The sequence below is a fragment of the Crinia signifera genome, chromosome 3, assembly GCF_055691185.1.
Source record: "Crinia signifera chromosome 3, ASM5569118v1, whole genome shotgun sequence".
Taxonomy (NCBI): domain Eukaryota; kingdom Metazoa; phylum Chordata; class Amphibia; order Anura; family Myobatrachidae; genus Crinia; species Crinia signifera.
Window position 1 is genome coordinate 16,347,354 of NC_139219.1, and position 20,344 is coordinate 16,367,697.

General features: G+C 46.3%; 1 protein-coding gene across 4 annotated transcripts in view; it reads right to left on the reverse strand.

The window, feature by feature from the left end:
• The window catches only part of LOC146063214 (uncharacterized), a 95,974-nt gene that overhangs the window by 18,112 nt on the left and 57,518 nt on the right, over positions 1-20,344 (reverse strand). For 2 of the 4 annotated variants that reach the window (XM_083175395.1, XM_083175394.1), the window contains exons 14-22: positions 19,859-20,115; positions 18,217-18,334; positions 16,405-16,584; positions 14,884-15,039; positions 14,131-14,351; positions 12,176-12,350; positions 11,839-11,976; positions 10,413-10,724; positions 1,140-2,720 (exon numbers count right to left, since the gene is read on the reverse strand). In XM_083175395.1, coding sequence (XP_083031521.1) covers positions 1,140-2,720; positions 10,413-10,724; positions 11,839-11,976; positions 12,176-12,350; positions 14,131-14,351; positions 14,884-15,039; positions 16,405-16,584; positions 18,217-18,334; positions 19,859-20,115 — 3,138 coding nt within the window. The remainder of the gene's footprint in view (positions 1-1,139; positions 2,721-10,412; positions 10,725-11,838; positions 11,977-12,175; positions 12,351-14,130; positions 14,352-14,883; positions 15,040-16,404; positions 16,585-18,216; positions 18,335-19,858; positions 20,116-20,344) is intronic. The other 2 variants (XM_083175396.1, XM_083175397.1) reach the window with 2 other exon arrangements.

Below are 20,344 nucleotides of genomic sequence, written 5' to 3' on the forward strand. Positions count from 1 at the left end.
TGCCCCCGCCGCCATTAGTTATAGTAAGCAGGCGGCAGGCTCGGAATGTACGGTGCGGCTCGGGAGTGCAGGCGCCCAAGACCTCCCGTTCCCGTTGTCAACAGTGGCTGGGGCAGTGGCAGAACCCGGAGCTCTGGCGTACAATCACCGGAGCAGAGATGAGTGGGAGGGGGAGATAATGGAGGGGGGAGTGACAGGGGGGGGTGGGGTCTGTGGTGCGTTTGTCTGGGGCAGGACAACCTACCGCAGCAAAACCCATCACTCAAGGGGTTAAACATGCATAGTGATATCCTTACAGATAAATGAGGATCAAATATGGTTTGAGGTAACATGTTTAAAAAAAATGGGCAGACTAGATGGGCCAAGTGGTTCTTATCTGCCATCAAATTCTATAAGTGGGGGAATCACACAAACACATATACATCTGATTGTACCCAGGATATAAGTGGGATAATCACACAAAAATACATGGACAGCTCAATGTACCGAGGATAGCAGAGAAAGAATCACACATGGGCGTGATACAGGAAGGAGAATCACACAAACACTGCCAGCTCTCGAGGATACAGGTGTTGCAATCACACAAACAGCACACTGTACCACGGATGTGGGGCAATTAGTGAAACACAAGGACAGACCATTGTACCTGATAGGTTAGTCACACAGAGAGATGGAAAGCTCATTATATCCACTATACGGGTGGATGTGAATCATATTAATACACCCAAATATACTTATTTGAGGGATTCATACAAACATGGAGAGTCTATTCTACAGAAGATATACGTGGTACAACCACACAAAAACTACCCCGGACCCATAGTTGGGAAATCACAAACACATGGACAGATTATGTTACACATGATCATAGTTCCACCATTGTACCCTGGATACAGTAGGAATCACACAAGCATATGAAGAATCCAATGTATCTGGGATTCAGTTCGGGGAAATTAGACAAAATCATGGACTGATAATTGGTGACGAGGACAAACCTTGGAGATTAGAACTTGAAATGTAAATATCTGACTGGAACATGGAATGTTCCATTTAGAGATTGTCACCTCAGCTTGGGGGAGAGGAAGGATAATAACATGTGTTCGGCAATAACAGACTGTCCTTCATAAACAATAGCTCACCATGGATGAGGATGCTTCTGTTTCCTCTTCTGCAGTCTCAAGCTTTGGACTAGGTGGACCCTGAACTGATCTGGTCTCACTACCTCCTTGCAGATAATTGTCCACACAGGCAGCTACAATACTGCTACTTTGGCCAAAGCTGATTTTCTCCCCAGGATCTGGGCCCTTCTCCCTTATTGAACCCGTGGCCAATACTGCGGAGCTGGGGAGCTTAAACGTGGCCACCAACAGATTTGGTTCAGCACTTATTACCACTTGCCCACATGGCTCAGGGTGTTTCGCGAGAGACTGGTTGCTTTTTCCTGTATCTTCGAGAGACACGCTGTGAGATACCTGTGCAGGACACCCTAAATAATCCTTTCTAGCATTATTCCAAATACTTTCTAGCTCTTCATCATCATGTTCCAGAAATTCATGGTCTGGGTGAAGGACCTCAGGGAAAGAACCACGATTGGCTTTATCGAAAGACCTGCTTTCAGGAAGAACATCACGTACTGGGCTGGATGTTCTAACAGTCATATTAAGGACATTAAGAGATGAACAGCTGGACCTTCGTGGTTCATGTCTCTGCTTATTGTCGGTATATGGTTCTACACAATGAACCTGGCAGATACCAGACTCACTCTGACTGATGTGTTGGGAATCTGAGATATTAACATTTGCTATAATGACATCTTGTGTTTCGGATGAATTTAAGGAAGCTTTCCGTCTGGTCCACTCAGGCTCAAAGTTCTGTAAGACAATAGGGGAAAGTCTGTCTATCTCAAAGTTGATAAAGTCGTCACTCATGTCTTCTAATGCCCAAGTCTGAAGACTGTCTGTGGACTTTCCATACCCATGTATGTTCTGCCTGCAATATCCAGAACTATTTGCTAAGGCTTCAATCCACGATGTAGAACCTGATGATGGGGTGTCTTCTATGGTGATGTTGCATTGGTCTTTCACTGGCTCCTTGACTTTACTCTGTGACTCATCTATTGACCCTGAATCTGAAACATTGGTGACTTCAGTGCCATCTTTGGATTCTGCCGTAACCATCTCTTGGTTGTTATTGAGATTTAATTCCTTTGTGAGCTGCAGGGTCAAAACGGAACCTAAGGTCAAGCGTTGACAACGGGGTTGTGTTGGTGGTATGTCAGGGTTAAAGATGTTCACCTCAGTTTTTGTTAAACCTGACCCAGACACAACGCACTCAGCATCAATGTGCTTGGTAAGAGGGTTCTTCACATAGTTCTGCAATGTTTCAAAGTCTGGATGTGGCCCCAAGGCTTGGGAATTTTTTTCCAGTTTCGGGGGCCAGGTAGACGTTTGATACTTGGTGACTTGTTTGGTGTTGAGTCTCCTGTCAGAGTAACCTTCCATAATCCCTTGAACTGTCAGCCTTTGGGCTTTTTCCTTCCTCTTTAAACTCTTGAAACGTAAGTGGGACTTAATTTTAGGAAAGGAATTGGAAGGAGAGCCATAGGAAGGGATCAGAGAATACTGCTCTGGTGACCGAGTTTTTCTGGAAAGGCGTGGTACTGTCAGGCTTTGGCATGGGTTGTATCTTTCATTGTCTTTCACGGTCAAATAGGTGCTTACCTGGGCACGAAAAAAAGTGATGTGTGAGATACACCTACAGTAAGAGAGAAAGTGAGGCGTGAGGCATGCTTAAGCAAGGCAAAAAGTGATGGGTGAGGCACAAGAGAGAAAACAATGTGTGAGAAAGTGAGGCGTGAGGCATGCATAAGTGACGGGTGAGGCACATCCAAACATGAGAGAAAGTCATGAGGGAAATACATGTTTAGCTGGGTACACAATGGAACGACACACATTCTTTCCGGACTTAATGCCCATATTCAGTTGTGTCGATAGAAGGGTGGGGGGTACTAATTACCCGGGCCCAGTTCCCCTCTAGTACCTTGCAGCAGAGACTGCAGCATATGCTTCTGAGTGCTGGGGTGCAGTGTGACCAGGGAGGTGCTTAAAGTGATATTTTTTTTCTGTATTTTAATCTAAATGTACATGACCACACCTCCCACAATTAGACCACACCCCCTGAAAAGTACTTGGACCCAGCCAGGCTCTCTACTGCCCTGCTCATATTCTGTGTACACATTAGAACGATCGTGTTCCTTTTTTAGCGGAAACAAGGTAGCTAACGGTATCGCTAGAACTGATGATCGGCACACTATTTTATTCTCCCACCATGCCCTAGTGGATGGTACGGCATGAAATACCGCCTGTCGGCACATGTCGGCTAAAAAACAGTGAAAAACCCCATGTTGACCTTTTGACTGTCAACCTAATGCTTGTGTCGACCTAAACACATTTCGACCTAAACCCATGTCAACCTTGACCCATGTTAACCTTGACCCATGTCGACCTAATGGCGTCAACCGAATGTTTGTCGACCAACATGCTGTAGAACAAATGGCAGTATCCCGCGTTAGCTAAACCTAAGTAATAGACAGATGAGACATGAAACACACCTGCAAAAAAGTTAGGAGTGCAATATGCCAAAGCGTGAGAGAAGGTGATGGGTGAGAAAGACCTGGGTAAGAAACAAAGAGATGAGTGAGACACAAGTAGGAGAGAGAGAGACTGTTACACACACACACACACACACACACACACACACACACACAAAAACATGATTTGTGAGACACCTGAAATGAGCAGGATAAACCGTTCTAAGAAAATGATATATGAGAGACAATTGGGTAAGGGAAAGTGACGGGTGAGACACACCTGGGGAAGGGAAAGTGATGGGTGAGGCACACCTGGGTAGGGAAAGTGACGGGTGAGACACACCTGGGGAAGGGAAAGTGATGGGTGAGGCACACCTGGGTAGGGAAAGTGACGGGTGAGACACACCTGGGGAAGGGAAAGTGATGGGTGAGACACACCTGGATAAGGGAAAGTGATGGGTGAGACACACCTGGGTAAGGGAAAGTGATGGGTGAGACACACCTGGGTAAGGGAAAGTGATGGGTGAGACACACCTGGGTAGGGAAAGTGATGGGTGAGGCACACCTGGGTAAGGGAAAGTGATGGGTGAGACACACCTGGGTAGGGAAAGTGATGGGTGAGGCACACCTGGGTAAGGGAAAGTGATGGGTGAGACACACCTGGGTAGGGAAAGTGATGGGTGAGACACACCTGGGTAACGGAAAGTGATGGGTGAGGCACACCTGGGGAAGGGAAAGTGATGGGTGAGACACACCTGGGTAATGGAAAGTGATGGGTGAGACACACCTGGGTAGGGAAAGTGATGGGTGAGACACACCTGGGTAAGGGAAAGTGATGGGTGAGACACACCTGGGTAACGGAAAGTGATGGGTGAGACACACCTGGGTAAGGGAAAGTGATGGGTGAGACACACCTGGGTAACGTAAAGTGATGGGTGAGACACACCTGGGTAGGGAAAGTGATGGGTGAGACACACCTGGGTAACGGAAAGTGATGGGTGAGACACACCTGGGTAACGGAAAGTGATGGGTGAGACACACCTGGGTAGGGAAAGTGATGGGTGAGACACACCTGGGTAACGGAAAGTGATGGGTGAGACACACCTGGGTAAGGGTAAGTGATGGGTGAGACACACCTGGGTAAAGGAAAGTGATGGGTGAGACACAGCTGGGTATGGAAAGTGATGGGTGAGACACACCCGGGGAAGGGAAAGTGATGGATGAGACACTCCTGGGTAAGGGAAAGTGATGGGTAAGGCACACCTGAGGAAGGGAAAGTGATGGGTGAGACACACCTGGGTAGGGAAAGTGATGGATGAGACACACCTGGGGAAGGGAAAGTGATGGGGGAGACACACCTGGGGAAGGGAAAGTGATGGGTGAGACACACCTGGGGAAGGGAAAGTGATAGATGAGACACACCTGGGTAAGGGAAAGTGATGGGTGAGACACACCTTGGTAAGGGAAAGTGATGGGTGAGACACACCTGGGTAAGGAAAAGTGATGGGTGAGACACACCTGGGGAAGGGAAAGTGATGGTTGAGACACACCTGGGTAAAGGAAAGTGATGGGTGAGACACACCTGAGTAAGGGAAAGTGATGGGTGAGACACACCTGGGTAAGGGAAAGTGATGGGTGAGACACACCTGGGTAGGGAAAGTGACGGGTGAGACACACCTGGGGAAGGGAAAGTGATGGGTGAGACACACCTGGGGAAGGGAAAGTGATGGGTGAGACACACCTGGGGAAGGGAAAGTGATGGATGAGGCACACCTGGGTAATGGAAAGTGATGGGTGAGGCACACCTGGGGAAGGGAAAGTGATGGGTGAGACACACCTGGGTAAGGGAAAGTGATGGGTGAGACATAGCTGGGTAGGGAAAGTGATGGGTGAGACATAGCTGGGTAGGGAAAGTGATGGGTGAGACATAGCTGGGTAAGGGAAAGTGATGGGTGAGACATAGCTGGGTAGGGAAAGTGATGGTTGAGACACACCTGGGTAAGGGAAAGTGATGGGTGAGACACACCTGGGGAAGGGAAAGTGATGGATGAGGCACACCTGGGTAATGGAAAGTGATGGGTGAGGCACACCTGGGGAAGGGAAAGTGATGGGTGAGACACACCTGGGTAAGGGAAAGTGATGGGTGAGACACACCTGGGTAAGGGAAAGTGATGGGTGAGACATAGCTGGGTAGGGAAAGTGATGGGTGAGACATAGCTGGGTAGGGAAAGTGATGGGTGAGACATAGCTGGGTAAGGGAAAGTGATGGGTGAGACATAGCTGGGAAGGGAAAGTGATGGGTGAGACACACCTGGGGAAGGGAAAGTGACGGGTGAGACACACCTGGGGAAGGGAAAGTGACGGATGAGGCACACCTGGGTAATGGAAAGTGATGGGTGAGGCACACCTGGGGAAGGGAAAGTGATGGGTGAGACACACCTGGGTAAGGGAAAGTGATGGGTGAGACATAGCTGGGTAGGGAAAGTGATGGGTGAGACATAGCTGGGTAAGGGAAAGTGATGGGTGAGACACACCTGGGGAAGGGAAAGTGATGTGTGAGACACACCTGGGGAAGGGAAAGGGATGGGTGAGACACACCTGGGGAAGGGAAAGGGATGGGTGAGACACACCTGGGGAAAGGAAAGTGATGGGTGAGACACACCTGGGGAAGGGAAAGTGATGGGTGAAACACATCCGGGTAAGGGAAAGTGATGGGTGAGACACACCTGGGGAGGGGAAAGTGATGGGTGAGACACACCTGGGTAAGGGAAAGTGCTGGGTGAGACACACTTGAGTTAGATAAAGTGATAGATCTAATGAGGAAGTGTTTAGTAAATATTGCACCTAATCAGATGTGAGTTCGTTGTCCTCAGGCACCCATCATTAGGAGTTGACACTTCCTGCTCTCCATAACCCTACACATAGCCTCTGGTGATACTACAGTAATAGTGATGACAGAACCCAACTGCTGAATTACTCATGTGCAGGGCTTCCCTGTGTCCTGGGCAGACAGTTTTCTCCTGTATGTTCCTGTTACTTTACTCTTCATTACCAATATTAATGCGGCAGCTGCAATCTCTTTACATTAAATATTTGATATTTTGTAATTGGTCTCGGCAGGGAAACTAGATTCACAACTGACCCTTTAAAGAGGAAGTCCAAAATAAATGTGTATTTATTTTAACATAATTAGTACTTTCATTTTGTATGTGTATCTAACTGTATCTCCTGTATGTGACTAACCAGATTGGGGAGTTGGGTGCAGTTGGTCACTACAATATTTGGAACTAACCTTCTCTGACCGTATAGCAGGCCTGGCTCTCCAGATGTTGTGAAACTACAAATCCCATCATGCCTTGCCACAGTTTTGCTATAAGGGAGTGTTAAAACTATGGCACGGCATGCTGGGATTTGTAGTTTCACAACATCTGGAGGGTCACAGGTTGGCCTGTCCTGGTATATAGCATGCACACTAAAGATGTGGCTTTATGCAGTCTGGCATCGCTGAAGCCACTTTTGAGCAAATCTTCCATTTGGGTGGGAAATGATGCGGTGCCATTGCTGGTATTTAAACGCAGCGGAAAACGCAATTCATACCCTTTCCCTGGAATTACATTTCCCTATTTGTACATGTGTAAAACTAATTCCTGTGGGGATAAAGTCCCAGCCCAGCATCTGTATTATACAGCGAGTAAAATGGAAAAGTCGCTGTGGTACAGCACTCGGACCGGCTCAATCGCACCGGGCCCTGCGCGCCATGTGACGTACTGAGGCTAGGCCTATGGGGGTCACATCTGTTTGGAAAGTGCGGAGTTCCCAATAATTTCTGTTTAACCCTTTGAGTGCCAAGTGAATATAAGGATTATGTTTACCTTATATAGGAAATATCTTTTTTTTTTTTTTTTTTACACAATATTTTTTATTTGAATTTATATAAGAAATGTGAGCGATGCTGGTATCTTTATTGGATATTTTAACCATCCATCACAGAGATGTTGGCACTCAAAGCGTTAAACAAAGTGTTCCCATGCACCCCGGATATTCTAGGAGAGTGCAATGGATGAATGACATATATATATATATATATATATATATATATATATATATATATATTATGAATGAGGAGTTTGCAATAAAAATAAACTGCGACAATCAGTAGAAGTGTCCTTTGTAGTACACACATGGATCTGTTGCGTTTTGAAGGGTTAAATACAGGCGCAGATAGACAGACCAGAGGCATCAGTAAGCGTCCAATGAAACATAGCAAAGGGCTCCTCGTGGGTGGTTCTAGGTTAGGGGGTGGGTACCAATACAGAGATTTCACACACCAGGCAATTCTGCACATTACACCACACATTCCAAGCTATGGGGCATATTTATCACAATCAGCGGATGTGGCGGCAATGTGATAAATTCACCCAAGTCCACAATGCGATAATCGAAAACAGCGCCGATGTGCATCGATTATTGCATGCAGGGACAGAGCTGGTGAGAAAGCTCTGTCATTGCAAATCCGGTTACCGGAAAAATAAATTTTTCATGAAAAGTACCCTTAGTGTATGTCTGCACTGCCTTAGCCAAGTACCACCACAACCCCCCTTGGGCCCAGGGATCGGTAAGGACATCCGGTGAGGTCATCGTATCATGTGTTAGTGTAGTGACCCCCGGTGCTGTAAAGCAAACTGCCACTTTGCAGCATCACTTTACTGCACAGGAGGTGACAGCAGAAACACAGAAATCCGATGACCGGCACATCTTCCCGGAGCACCGATAACTGGTTCCTGGGCGCAGTAGATTGCTGATCACACTGGCGTTATACCAGCAGGCAGAGAAAGAGGTACAGGAGGCAGGGAACCTATGATTATGCAATCTAAAGCACAGGGACAACAGCACATACTTGCCGACTTTTTAAAAATTGTGGTGTTTGCATGGATTGGGGGCGGGGCTTTGAGTTATCGGCCTTGTCCCCGCCCCTGAGGACAGCCGGATCTCCTGGTCCGGGGGGCGGGGACAAGGCCAATAATCTCCTGGTCCGGGGGGGCGGGGACAAGGCCGATAACTCAAAGCCTCGCCCCCAATCCATGCAAACACCACGATTCGCGGGTCCGCGAGTAGGGAGCGAGGCTAAAATGATGCGAAATGACACGATTTGCATCATTGTAGTCCCACCCCCTCCAACGGACCCGCAAATTTCGGCATTTTTTCCCAGCGGCTCCAGGGGGGAGCGGGGCTCTTGGGGGCATGCGGGAGACTTGCCCACCTTCCCGGGAGGGTAGGCAAGCATGCAACAGCAGTCATAGGCGTGCGCAGCCCATTTTATTAGGGGGTGCACCATTGGAGGGGCATGTCTATCACTGCCTAATGGGCGTGTCTATCACTGCCTACTGAACGTGTCTATCACCGTCTACAGGGCATCAATACAAACTAACAGACTTATTTATGTATATGGGCTTCAGAATGAGTTGCCCCCCCCCACTACACACACACCATGTACACACTGTAGAAACAGGGACAGGGTGTGCATCAAAAATTTACACCGTAATGTCCATTACACATTATGCCACACTCCGTAATGCTCATTACACATTAGTCCACGTTCAGTAATGTCCATTAAACTTTATGCCACACTCCGTAATGCCTTTTACACATTATACCAAACATTGCAATGCCCATTACATATTATGCCACATGCTGTAATGCCCATTGCACATTATGCCGCACACCATAAAGCCCATTACACGTTATATTACACACACTGTAATGCCAATTACACATTAGCAAACATGCCATAATGCCTATTACATATTATGCCACATAAGTGTCTAAGCACAGATCTACATTGTGTTGTAAAACTAGAGGAGCCGATATTTTACCCTGTACACAACAATAATAATTGTATATAAACCCCTCGCAGTGCAACATGGTTTGGTCCAGATGCAACGTCACTTGCTTTTTTTTTTTTTGCTTTGCTTCCAACTCAGGGGTAAATGAACTAAGATGGGAGATCTAATGCAGATGGGATGTTGCCTATAGCAACCAACCACATTCTACTTATTTTATTTATTATTATTATTATTAATAATAATAATATTATTTATTGATCTAATTTAGAACATTCTTAAAGATAATAGATAGACTCTGTTAGGTTGCTAACGGCAACATCCCATCTTCAATAGAACTCCCATCTAAATGTATGGTTAACATGGTGATGTTATATCCCCCCCAGAGGTTAGGAGGGACCGGCCTACCAGATTAATGGACAAACCAAACCACACCATCTGCAATACCACAGCACACAGTGCCCTCTAGCAGGGCGGTTACCTCGTCCGAAACAGGCAGGGAAACTCTTTTCTTTTTCTTTAAGCTACGGATAGTTCCGTCTAAGATTCCCTGACAACGCTTCCAGAATGATTTAGAGGGAGAGAGCTGGACAAGCCGAAGGAAGAAAGAGAAAAGATATAGATACAGTGACTACAGTGCAGAGATGGGACAAGAGGACGAGAGGTCAACCGGCTGCCACCGGTAACTTACAGAACCGGACACCGAACCTGATCATGTAGTACATAATATAGTGAGACACCGGGCAGATACGCAGAAAGCAAGGTGGCTACTAGGGAGAACAGAGCAATAGGTGGAGATGCTTAAAGAGGAATACAGTACCCACAGCGATGCATCGGACATTATACACGTATAACGGAACACTGGGCTCTGCAGATCTTTGATGGTTCTTTGGGGTCATTTTTGGACCATTTCCTACAGTACGGTCTAATGATATTCTACAGCTATCGTCAGTATTCCCACTGACCTAGCGGCATATTCTTACCATAGGTGGCTCCTCCTCCGGTTCTGGGGTCTCTGGTCCCGTTGGGAGTACTTTGGGCTCCAGCCACAAGGGCCCATCCACGCGCTTCCTTGGACTGTCTTCTTGCAGCTCAGCCCCATCCTCTGTCTCCATATCCAGGCTGTCGGAGAGCTTGCAGTGTGGGTGTTGGAACAGCATGGGACTAAGCGCCTTCTTCCTGTACCTGCGGAGTGGCGGCCCCTTGGGAAGGGAAGACATGTGCGTGATGTCCTCATTCTTCGGGCAATGAGTGGCTTCTGCTGTGATGGACCGGTCTGTGTGGTGCAGTTCATCCTGCGGAAATATACAGGTAAGACTCTGCTCAACCGGTTCCTATTGTCGCTGTCCAACAGCCCGGGCGGTTCTAGATTGTTCTAGAGAGTAGACTATCCTCACTGACTCACTGTACAAAGCAGATGAGCATATACTGTGTGTGTGTGTGTGTGTGTGTGTATATATGTATCTCTTATATATTTAGCCAGATCTGTCACTCATCCCCTGTGTATATAACGTTCCCGCCCCCCTAGGGAAAAGACCAGTGTTCTATGTGTATAACGTTCCCGTCCAGCAGGATACACAAACCCGCCCCCCCCCCCTCCCCCTAGGGAAAAGACCAGTGTTCACACCACCACCCCCTTGACGTCACCTCCCCCCCACCCAGCCAGGGCTACAGTACACGCCCACCATCCACCATCACTTCACAGCCACCAGGTGAGCGGCAGGTCTGCCCGCACCCCCCCCTTCTGCCAGCACCCCACCCCGGACCCCCACAACCCCCCCGCCCGCGATTTGCGGGGCCCCCTCCTCCCGCCATTCGCGCCACCCCCGCGATTCGCGTGATCCCCCTGCGCCACCCCCCGCGCGCGATTCGCGGCACCCCCCGCCGACCTACCTTCTCTGTGTCTACATGAGACATATTAAGGCGTACTGTACATTTACTAAAACTTCTAAAAAGGAAAAAAATAGATAATGTTGCCCATAGCAACCAATCAGCTTCTGTCTATTATTTCTCTATTACATCCTAGAAAATGATAGACAAAATCTGATTGGTTGTTAATGACAACATCATCTCTTTCTATTTTTAGTAAATGTACCCCTCGGGGTGTATGTATCATTGTGTACAGATAATACATGAGGTGTTTATGTCTCCTTCCATGAACATTAGGCCTTGTGACTCTGTTGGTGGAACCTTCAACATTTCCAATCTGGGATAATATGGACAAAATAAATGAGGGGAGAACTGGATGCTACATCTCAGGTTCTGCTGGGGCGTGACCCTGTCATCGGGCTATCCTGTATGGTCCTCCTACTGGCCACTAACCGTCTGCTGGATGCTACATCTCAGGTTCTGCTGGGGCGTGACCCTGTCATCGGGCTATCCTGTATGGTCCTCCTACTGGCCACTAACCGTCTGCAACTTGGTGGCTTCTAGAACCTCCGTTGTCTTTAGCCTTTGAGCTTTGCTTCCCCTTTGTTTGTTCTGACATCGCCACCGCATCAGCACCCAGCTCAGCATCCCCTGTAATTCTTCCAGACGCTCCCTGATCTGGGGACAACGAGGGATCATTTTATCAACAAAACAATTACAAAACTTACACCAACATGAACATTTTGCAGTTCGAAAAATGCCTATTCCGGGCTAAAAACAGGGCATGCACCCAACTGGAACAGCGACTCAGTGTTCCGTGGTCTAGCTCAATTCCATGCTGGTGTCTCTGGTGTGATGCAGAGACCTCCCGTCTCACCATTTGAGCAAGACGATGATCTTCTCCTATCAGCTTCCACCCAATACCCGCGAGCCCTTCAAACTCTTTCAGCTTCTCCTCAATGCACTTCTCCAGGTCCTCTCTTCGACCGGGAACAAGTCTGTCTCCTGGACTTTCTAACAGGACCTGAGACCTCATGTCTTCTGTCCAGGATCTGTAGTGACAGGAAAGGCATACGCATGAGAATGGGAGACACAGTAATAAAACTTCACCCAAAATGGAGGAGATTTTGGGCTACAAAAAAATGGTCTTCTTTCAACAGAACACTGATGGCTATGGGCCCAATTCAGACCCGCACAAAGGGCTGCAAATTCACATCCCTGATGATTATTGGAGGACCGTGCATGAGCTTAGTACACTGTGCACAGTGGCGGGCATTTGATTTTCTGGGAGTGTCGACGAAAAACCGATGATGTCAGCAGCGGACCTGATCTCCCCACGGCCACTGCAGCACCGATTAAGTCTTGGATCAATGTTGAGTGATTATGAGTGGATTTCCATCTCTTTGCACGGCTGCATTCGCAGCTGTGCACATAGGCAGGATTACACTTTGGCGGGGCGGCTAACTGATCGATGCAGCTCAGTTATTGGGTCTGAATCGGGCTCTATGTGATTGTCTATGTGCCCAAAGAACTGAACTGGGGTTCATTTACAGCTGGAACAGTACACACCCTATTCAGCAACGCACTCATAGGTGTTGCTTTCACAATCTTCCCGATATGCTTTCTAAAATTAGGCAACTATGCAGTGTGGCTTAGACCTCACATATCACAATATAGCTATATGATGTCACTAAGGGTGTGGTTATGACACGAGACCTGTAGTGATGCACCCGTGTGATGTCACTAGGAGTGCGGCTATGAAATGTGAAATGTAGCTTCCCACGTGTATAATGTCACTAGGGGTGTGGTTATGAGATGTGATCTGTAGCGATACACCGGTTTGATGTCACTAGGGGTGTGACTACAAAATGCGACCGGCAGCGATACATCTGTATGATGTCACTAAGGGTGTGGTTATGAGATGTGACCTGTAGTGATGCACCCCTGTGATGTCACTTGGAATGCAGTGATACATCTGTATGATGTCACTAGGGGTGTGGCTATGAAATGTGACCTGTCCTGATAGACATGTGCAATGTCACTAGGGGTGTGGCTATGGGATGTGACCTGTAGCGATACATCTGTATGATGTCATTAGGGGAGTGGCTATGAGATGTGACCTGTTGCTAGATGTCACTAGGGGTGTGGCTATGAAATGTGACCTGTCCTGATAGACATGTACAATGTCACTAGGGGTGTGGCTATGGGATGTGACCTGCAGCGATACAGCTGTATGATGTCATTAGGGGTGTGGCTATGGGATGTGACCTGTAGCGGTACATCTGTATGATGTCACTAGGGGTGTGGCTATGAAATGTGCCTTGCAGGGATACATTTGAATGATGTCACTAGAGGTATAGCGATGAGATGTGGCACATTTACAGTCTATTAACAATCAACATAAAGAGGTTTAGTTATGAAGTGTTAGATTGTAAGACCTAGGGCTTCTGATCATGTTTATGTTTATATCTGAGATTTTAAAGAGCAATGCTTTCACTAGCAATGTGCAGCAAATAAAGCTTTGCCCTTTCAAATATCGGACAATGCAATCAGAAGCGCAAGGTTCTACAACCTGACGCTTAGAAATAAACCCCATGATGCATTTCTGTGAAAGGAGGCGTGACCACGGGTAAAGGGGGCGTGGCCATGCCAGCATTCCTATACTTTCAATAGACAGTTGGAGACCCCAAAACCCAGTACAAAGCCCTTTTTGGCCGGCACGGGACATAAAAAAAGGTACAGTTGGAGAGTATGTAAATGTCCCACAATGTGTATGTGGAGGAAAGCCTCCTCCTGTGCAGATCCTATTCTCACATCCTATTTAGAACTTACATCATGCCCAGGTAGCTGAGGAAGAACTCCCGGAGCCGGGCCGTCCTCTGTAAGCTGGCCTGGTTCTCCTGGATGCGGCTCTGCAGATGGGAACAAGCCTGCTGGATTTCCTCAATGCTCCTGCTCACAGCCTCACTCCTGGCCGGGCACAGATCCTGCAATCTGCCCCTCCCCTCATCCAGCTTACTCAGCTCTTCGCTGACGGCTCCAAACATGTCCATCTAGAAAAATGACATTCGTGAGGAAATGCTGCTCCTGATGTATGTACAGCTGTGATGTTATACAGGGCATATGCTCCAAGATTACTGACCGCCATACAACAGGAGAACATAATGGGCCTCATGGAGAGAAAGTTAATCAGACATACTGTATATAGCTCAAATAAAGTGTGCACTGAAGTATAGTCCCCCAGGTTGTAGCACTAAATGCCTCTGCATCTGCGCGTCTTCCGGGTTTACTACACATCAGTGCCTTATACTTGGGGCAAATAATCCACCTCAAAACAGCTGTTTCTTTGCTGATGTCAAGTTCAAACGAACATAGGATACACCATGCAAACAAGTGTACGTTCAACTCCGTCCTACAGTATATCCGCTACTCAGATGTAATATACAAGCTGCTGTCCATCCTCTTCCCTTGTATAAAATGCACCCACCCATAATGCACCAGAGGCAGCCATTTTGTTGGCTAAACATTACTCCCTCCCGTATAACAGTGACGTTGCGTGAGGCTCTCCTTATTACTACATTTTACCTCAATTTGCTGTTGTTGAATAAACATTTCCTGCAAGTCCCTCAGATCTGACTGTTTCTTCACAGCGGTAAAACCCTGCTCTGCTTCCTCTATCTGTCTCCCGACATCTTGGAGCCTGGAACGGAGGGATGCGATCATTTGGGACAGCGCCGATAGCTGGAGAGGGTAGACAGAGAAATGGTGACAGCATATTCCAGAGGTCCTTAGTAAATACAACTGGTGACTGACACTGCCCCCTAGTGACTGTTTTAATCTGAAATGAAGTAACATGTCCTTACTGTACAACAGTGATATTAACATTAAGGTACTTGTGTAATATCTAGGCGCCCGTTTTTTTCATTGCATCGCATCGCATGCAATATAGTGGCATACAATTAATGCGATGCGATTTTTCATTGTAAAGACCCAATTTTTAATCGTATAGTCACCCATGGGTGATTTCATACCCCCACTATCCAACTTTGCATGGAGTTGATTTTATATAGTGTGGCGAGCGCAGCGAGCCACCGAGCCCGAAGCAGAATACATGTAAAGTAATCCGCGTCCCCTCGCTGCGCTCGCCACGCTTCGGGCACGGTGGCTCGCTGCGCTCGCCACACTATTTAAAATCAACTCCATGCGTAGTTGGATAGTGGTAGTATGAAATCACCCATGGGTGACTATACAATTAAAAATCTGGTCTTTACAATGAAAAATCGCATCGCATGCCTTAAGTAGTGGCATGCAATGAAAAAATCGGGCGCCCAGATAATACACAAGTACCAACATTAATTATACACCTGCCTAAATGTGGCCCTGCACTGTCAATGGGGCCTGTTTACACGGACCTGCAGTTATATATTTATGAGGTGGGGGATAACATTTATAGGAGTCTGACAGAAGCAGCTAGGCAGCTTGGTGTTCCCTGAATATCAGCTTATTATAAATCACTGGGATTTATTCACATCATGTGATTGACAGTCAGAGACCCTTTTGGGGTGTGGCTAAATCTAAATCAGATGTGTCAGGGCCATTTATGGGCGTGTCTCAGCATGCAACAATATATGCAGCTGCAATGGCCGCTGAAAAGTTTAATAATCCACTAATCTGTGACCGAAGCTGCATCTTTGTAATCTGTCGCTGGGGCTCGCAAGCCGCAGGTGGTGGCAAACAAATTCGCCGCTGCTGAGGCATTCGTGTACATCTCTGAATCAGGCCCATTATATCTAATAACGTACACTAAATCAGGAGAATTCAACATGTGTCCCTCTTACTGATTTGGAACTACACATCCCAGAATGCCCTGCCACAGTTTTAGCATGCCCTAATAGCAAAACTTTGGTAGGGCATGCTGGGATGTGTGGTTTCACTGCAGCTGGAGGGCCACATGTTAATCACCCCTGCTCTTATTAAATGTGACCTATATTGTCACAAAATGGCAAAGACCCAACAATGATGATAACAGATTCAGCTTCAGTTTTATTGAAACTTGGAAGACAGACCCATCCTAATGTGCATGCCAGTCATTCAGGATTCCCTCACCCTACTCTCCAAGTCGGTCATCTCTTTGGAGACAGCCACAGCTCTTTCTCTTTCCTTCACTGCGTCATTCAACATTTCCACGGCTTCTTGCAGATCCTCCAATGGCGTAAATCTCTCCGTCCTGTCAGACCCAACAGCGCAGGTAGCACGATCGCCTCTCGTAGCGCCTCCCGCGGCCGGCTGAAATGCAGCACAGAGACAATCGCATGCACATTATTACAATGTATGCAAAACATGACTCACTGTTACATCTAGTACACAATATGGTAAAGTGAGACACAATACAATACAATACAATATAATAATACACAATAATAGGTGTATGACACAGTATAACACAATATGATACTGTAACACACAATACAATACAATATAATAATACACAATAATAGGTGTATGACACAGTATAACACAATATGATACAGTAACACACAATACAATACAATATAATAATACACAATAATAGGCGTATGACACAGTATAACACAATAGGATACAGTAAGACACAGTATGGGTAAAAGCACCAAATAGATATCTCCAAACATTTTTTGGTAGAGGGAGAAACATCTGCGGCGCACTGACAAACTGAGGGGGCGTGGCCTCCTGGAAAGAGGCGTGGTCTTGCATGATATCCTATAGACTGTAAGCTTGCGAGCAGGACCCTCCAACCTCTATAATGGTATGTTTCTACCCAGTTTGCGTTATCACTATTGTTTCCAAATGTAAAGCTGAAAGTCGGGGCAGGAGGTATGAAATATGCAGGGAAAAACTGCAGTGTAAACCTTCCGATAGCCAGAACCGGTACATTTCATAATATACCATGGAGGATTTACAGGGAAATTATATGAAAGCAAATGTATAAGGATACAGATAGTGAGATCTTATGGTACTGCGCCACCTACTGGCCTTCCTCTATAGCTCCCAAAGCAACACTCAGCCTGGAACCATTGCATAACTCAAGCAGTATGACACAATATTACCACCCAGAAATACATTATATGCACCTGATGCTGAGGGGGGAAGGGGGGTGATTATTAAAATCCTGGGTGAGAATGGGTTTGATCGTAGAAATATTTTTGAGATAAAACCGGCAGGACTACGAGAGGTACTGACTGTGTGGTTTAGGAGGGGAGGAATCAAGGATTACTGCGCTTGTGGGCTAGAGGAGATAGTGGGGAGTATCCACAGATAGTGAAATTGGGGGAGGTTATAAGGGAGGGTGGGAAGATGTTCAGTTTAGATTTTCAAATATTAAGCTTAAGAAAGCGCTGGGATATCCAAGAAGAGATAGCAGAGAGTAGGAATGGCCATCGATGGCAAAAGTGCAACTGCCCATCGATAGTGTATAACTATGCAATGGATGACCATCCGTGTTTTTACATATCAATGGTCATCCATTTGCTTTGAAAGATTGGCCTGGGGGCCAATCAAATTACGGGGGCGGGGCTTCAGGGATGTTGGGGGTATGCTCTGTGTCCCGGCTCCTTGATGAAAAACGAAACTATTCGTTTAAGTTTGACATCGATGGTGGGAAACCATCTGGTTCTCACCCATCAATGTCAAAACTATTCGACATCGGCCATGAACCATCGATGATTTCTAATCATCGATGGTCGATTGCCACCCCTAGCAGAGAGACAGTTGGAGATACGAGCGAGGAGAGCAGGGGAGAGGTCCAAACAAGTCCTCCCAGAAATGTGGCGTCTCGGTCATCTGGCCCCCATGGCAGATTATATCTGTAGCATGATATGACTTTGTGGTGATAGAAGGATAATACATTTCAATTACTGTACATCCTCCTTTCTCACTCACCGTTTCCTTTTTCTTCCTCTCTTCTTCCATTTGTACCACTTTCATGAATTCAGACAGCACCAAGGTGTCCCTTAGATCTGAGGCGCGGCGCCGGAGAGCCTCCTGTACTATCTGAAACCTGTGAGGAAGCAGAATATGTAACAAATATAAGTGACAACTATGGAAGATGCTTCCAAAACAACCAGTCTGAGTAATTGCCCCAGGCCCCTCTATGTTACTCTACTATGCTACCGGAGTCAGATCTGAGCATCAAGATGAAGGATGACTCTCTATACAAGTATCCACCTACCTAGTAAAGGTCATACTAGAGAAAAAAGACAGATACGTAAGTATCGGGGTAGGGCGCCTGTTTTAGAGCTTTGTCAAGCTGCAACATGAAAAGAAGGGGTGTCACCCTCTTTAGAGTTTAACAGCATATATATATATATATACACATACATAAACAATGATTATTGTGCTATATATATATATATATATATATATATATATATATATATATATATATATATATATATATATATATATATATATATATAATAATATCACTTTAGAAATTGGCTATATAGCCCAAAATATATATAAATAAAATAACACATGTAAAATTTTAAAATGATGAAAATAGCTGTATCCAGTTATACATATTTAGTGGAGATTATGTATTCGATATCACCTCAGCTCCTGTAATGTCCTTCTCTTTTTGGGCCCAAAAAGTGTGGTCCGTCCTGATATATGGTACTGTTATCGTCCCTTCAGCTACTTCCTCCAATCGAAGTGGGGAGATGATGTTCCTCCACAGTGTGGGTACTTGGAATGATGGAATATCTGAAGTAGGGAGATTCACTTGATCCTGAGGCAGGCAAATTAAAGAGGTGGCATTCCTCCACGCAACGATGGTAGGCCTGGATATGGATCCTATTGGCATTTTAGGTGGGTTTGGGGACCAGTAGATCGGACTGTGGCTGAGAAGTGTGGCTGAAGTGCCTTCTCTTAGCCGCATTCAGTTGCAGTCCGGTACTGGTCCGCAAACCCACCTAAAATTCCAACAGGATCCATATATCCAGGCCTACCATCGTGCGTGGAGGAATGCCACCTCTTTAATTTGCCTGCCTCAGGATCAAGTGAATCTCTCTACTTCAGATATTCCATCATTCCAAGTACCCACACTGTGGAGGAACATCATCTACCCACTTCGATTGGAGGAAGTAGCAGGAGGGACGATAACAGTACCATATATCAGGACGGACCACACTTTTTTGGGCCCAAAAAGAGAAGGACATTACAGGAGCTGAGGTGATATCGAATACATAATCTCCTCTAAATATGTATAACTGGATACAGCTATATATTATATATCTTCTGGGCTATATAGCCAATTTTTTAAGTAATATTATTTAATAAATGTATATATATTTTTATAATGACACTATCTGAATCAATCCTCTATAGCACAACAATCGTTGTATATATATATATATATATATATATATATATATATATATATATATATATATATATATATATATAGTGTTAAGGTCTTGCTAGAGACCACAAGTCCTACTGCATGTATCCCACAAACCTGGGGACTAGCAGGTAAATGACCACATTCCAGCTCTATAGAGTCCTTTTCTCCAGCAGTCCTCACCTTTCCTCCACCTCCAGAACCTTGACTTGCGTTTCCTCACTCACACTCCATTCGGGAACCCTCAGCCTCCTTGCTTTTCCCCCAAGACAGTGCAGGGCCAGACCTCGTGACTTCACCTCTTTCTCCAAGATGGACACCTGCCTCAAGTCCCTGCGGACTAACTCGGGACTGCGCATGGCGGTCGGCTCTGAGAGGAGAAGCTCCACGCTCTGCAGCCACTGTGTTGTGGAGCCCAACTCAGTGAGGAGATGGTCGGCCTGTGGATGCAAGTAAGTGAGATGTGGCTACAAAATGACGTATTTACACATGTAGGCAATGCCGGGATTACAAAATGGAGTTACTGAGTTTAATGTGCGCCTTATGTTATAGAAGGGATTTATTTAGTAAGATGGGAATTCTACTGAAGATAGGATATTGCTATGGGCAACCAATCAGATTCTATTATCTTCTAGAACAGCGGTTGCCAACCTTTTCTCTCTCCTGTAC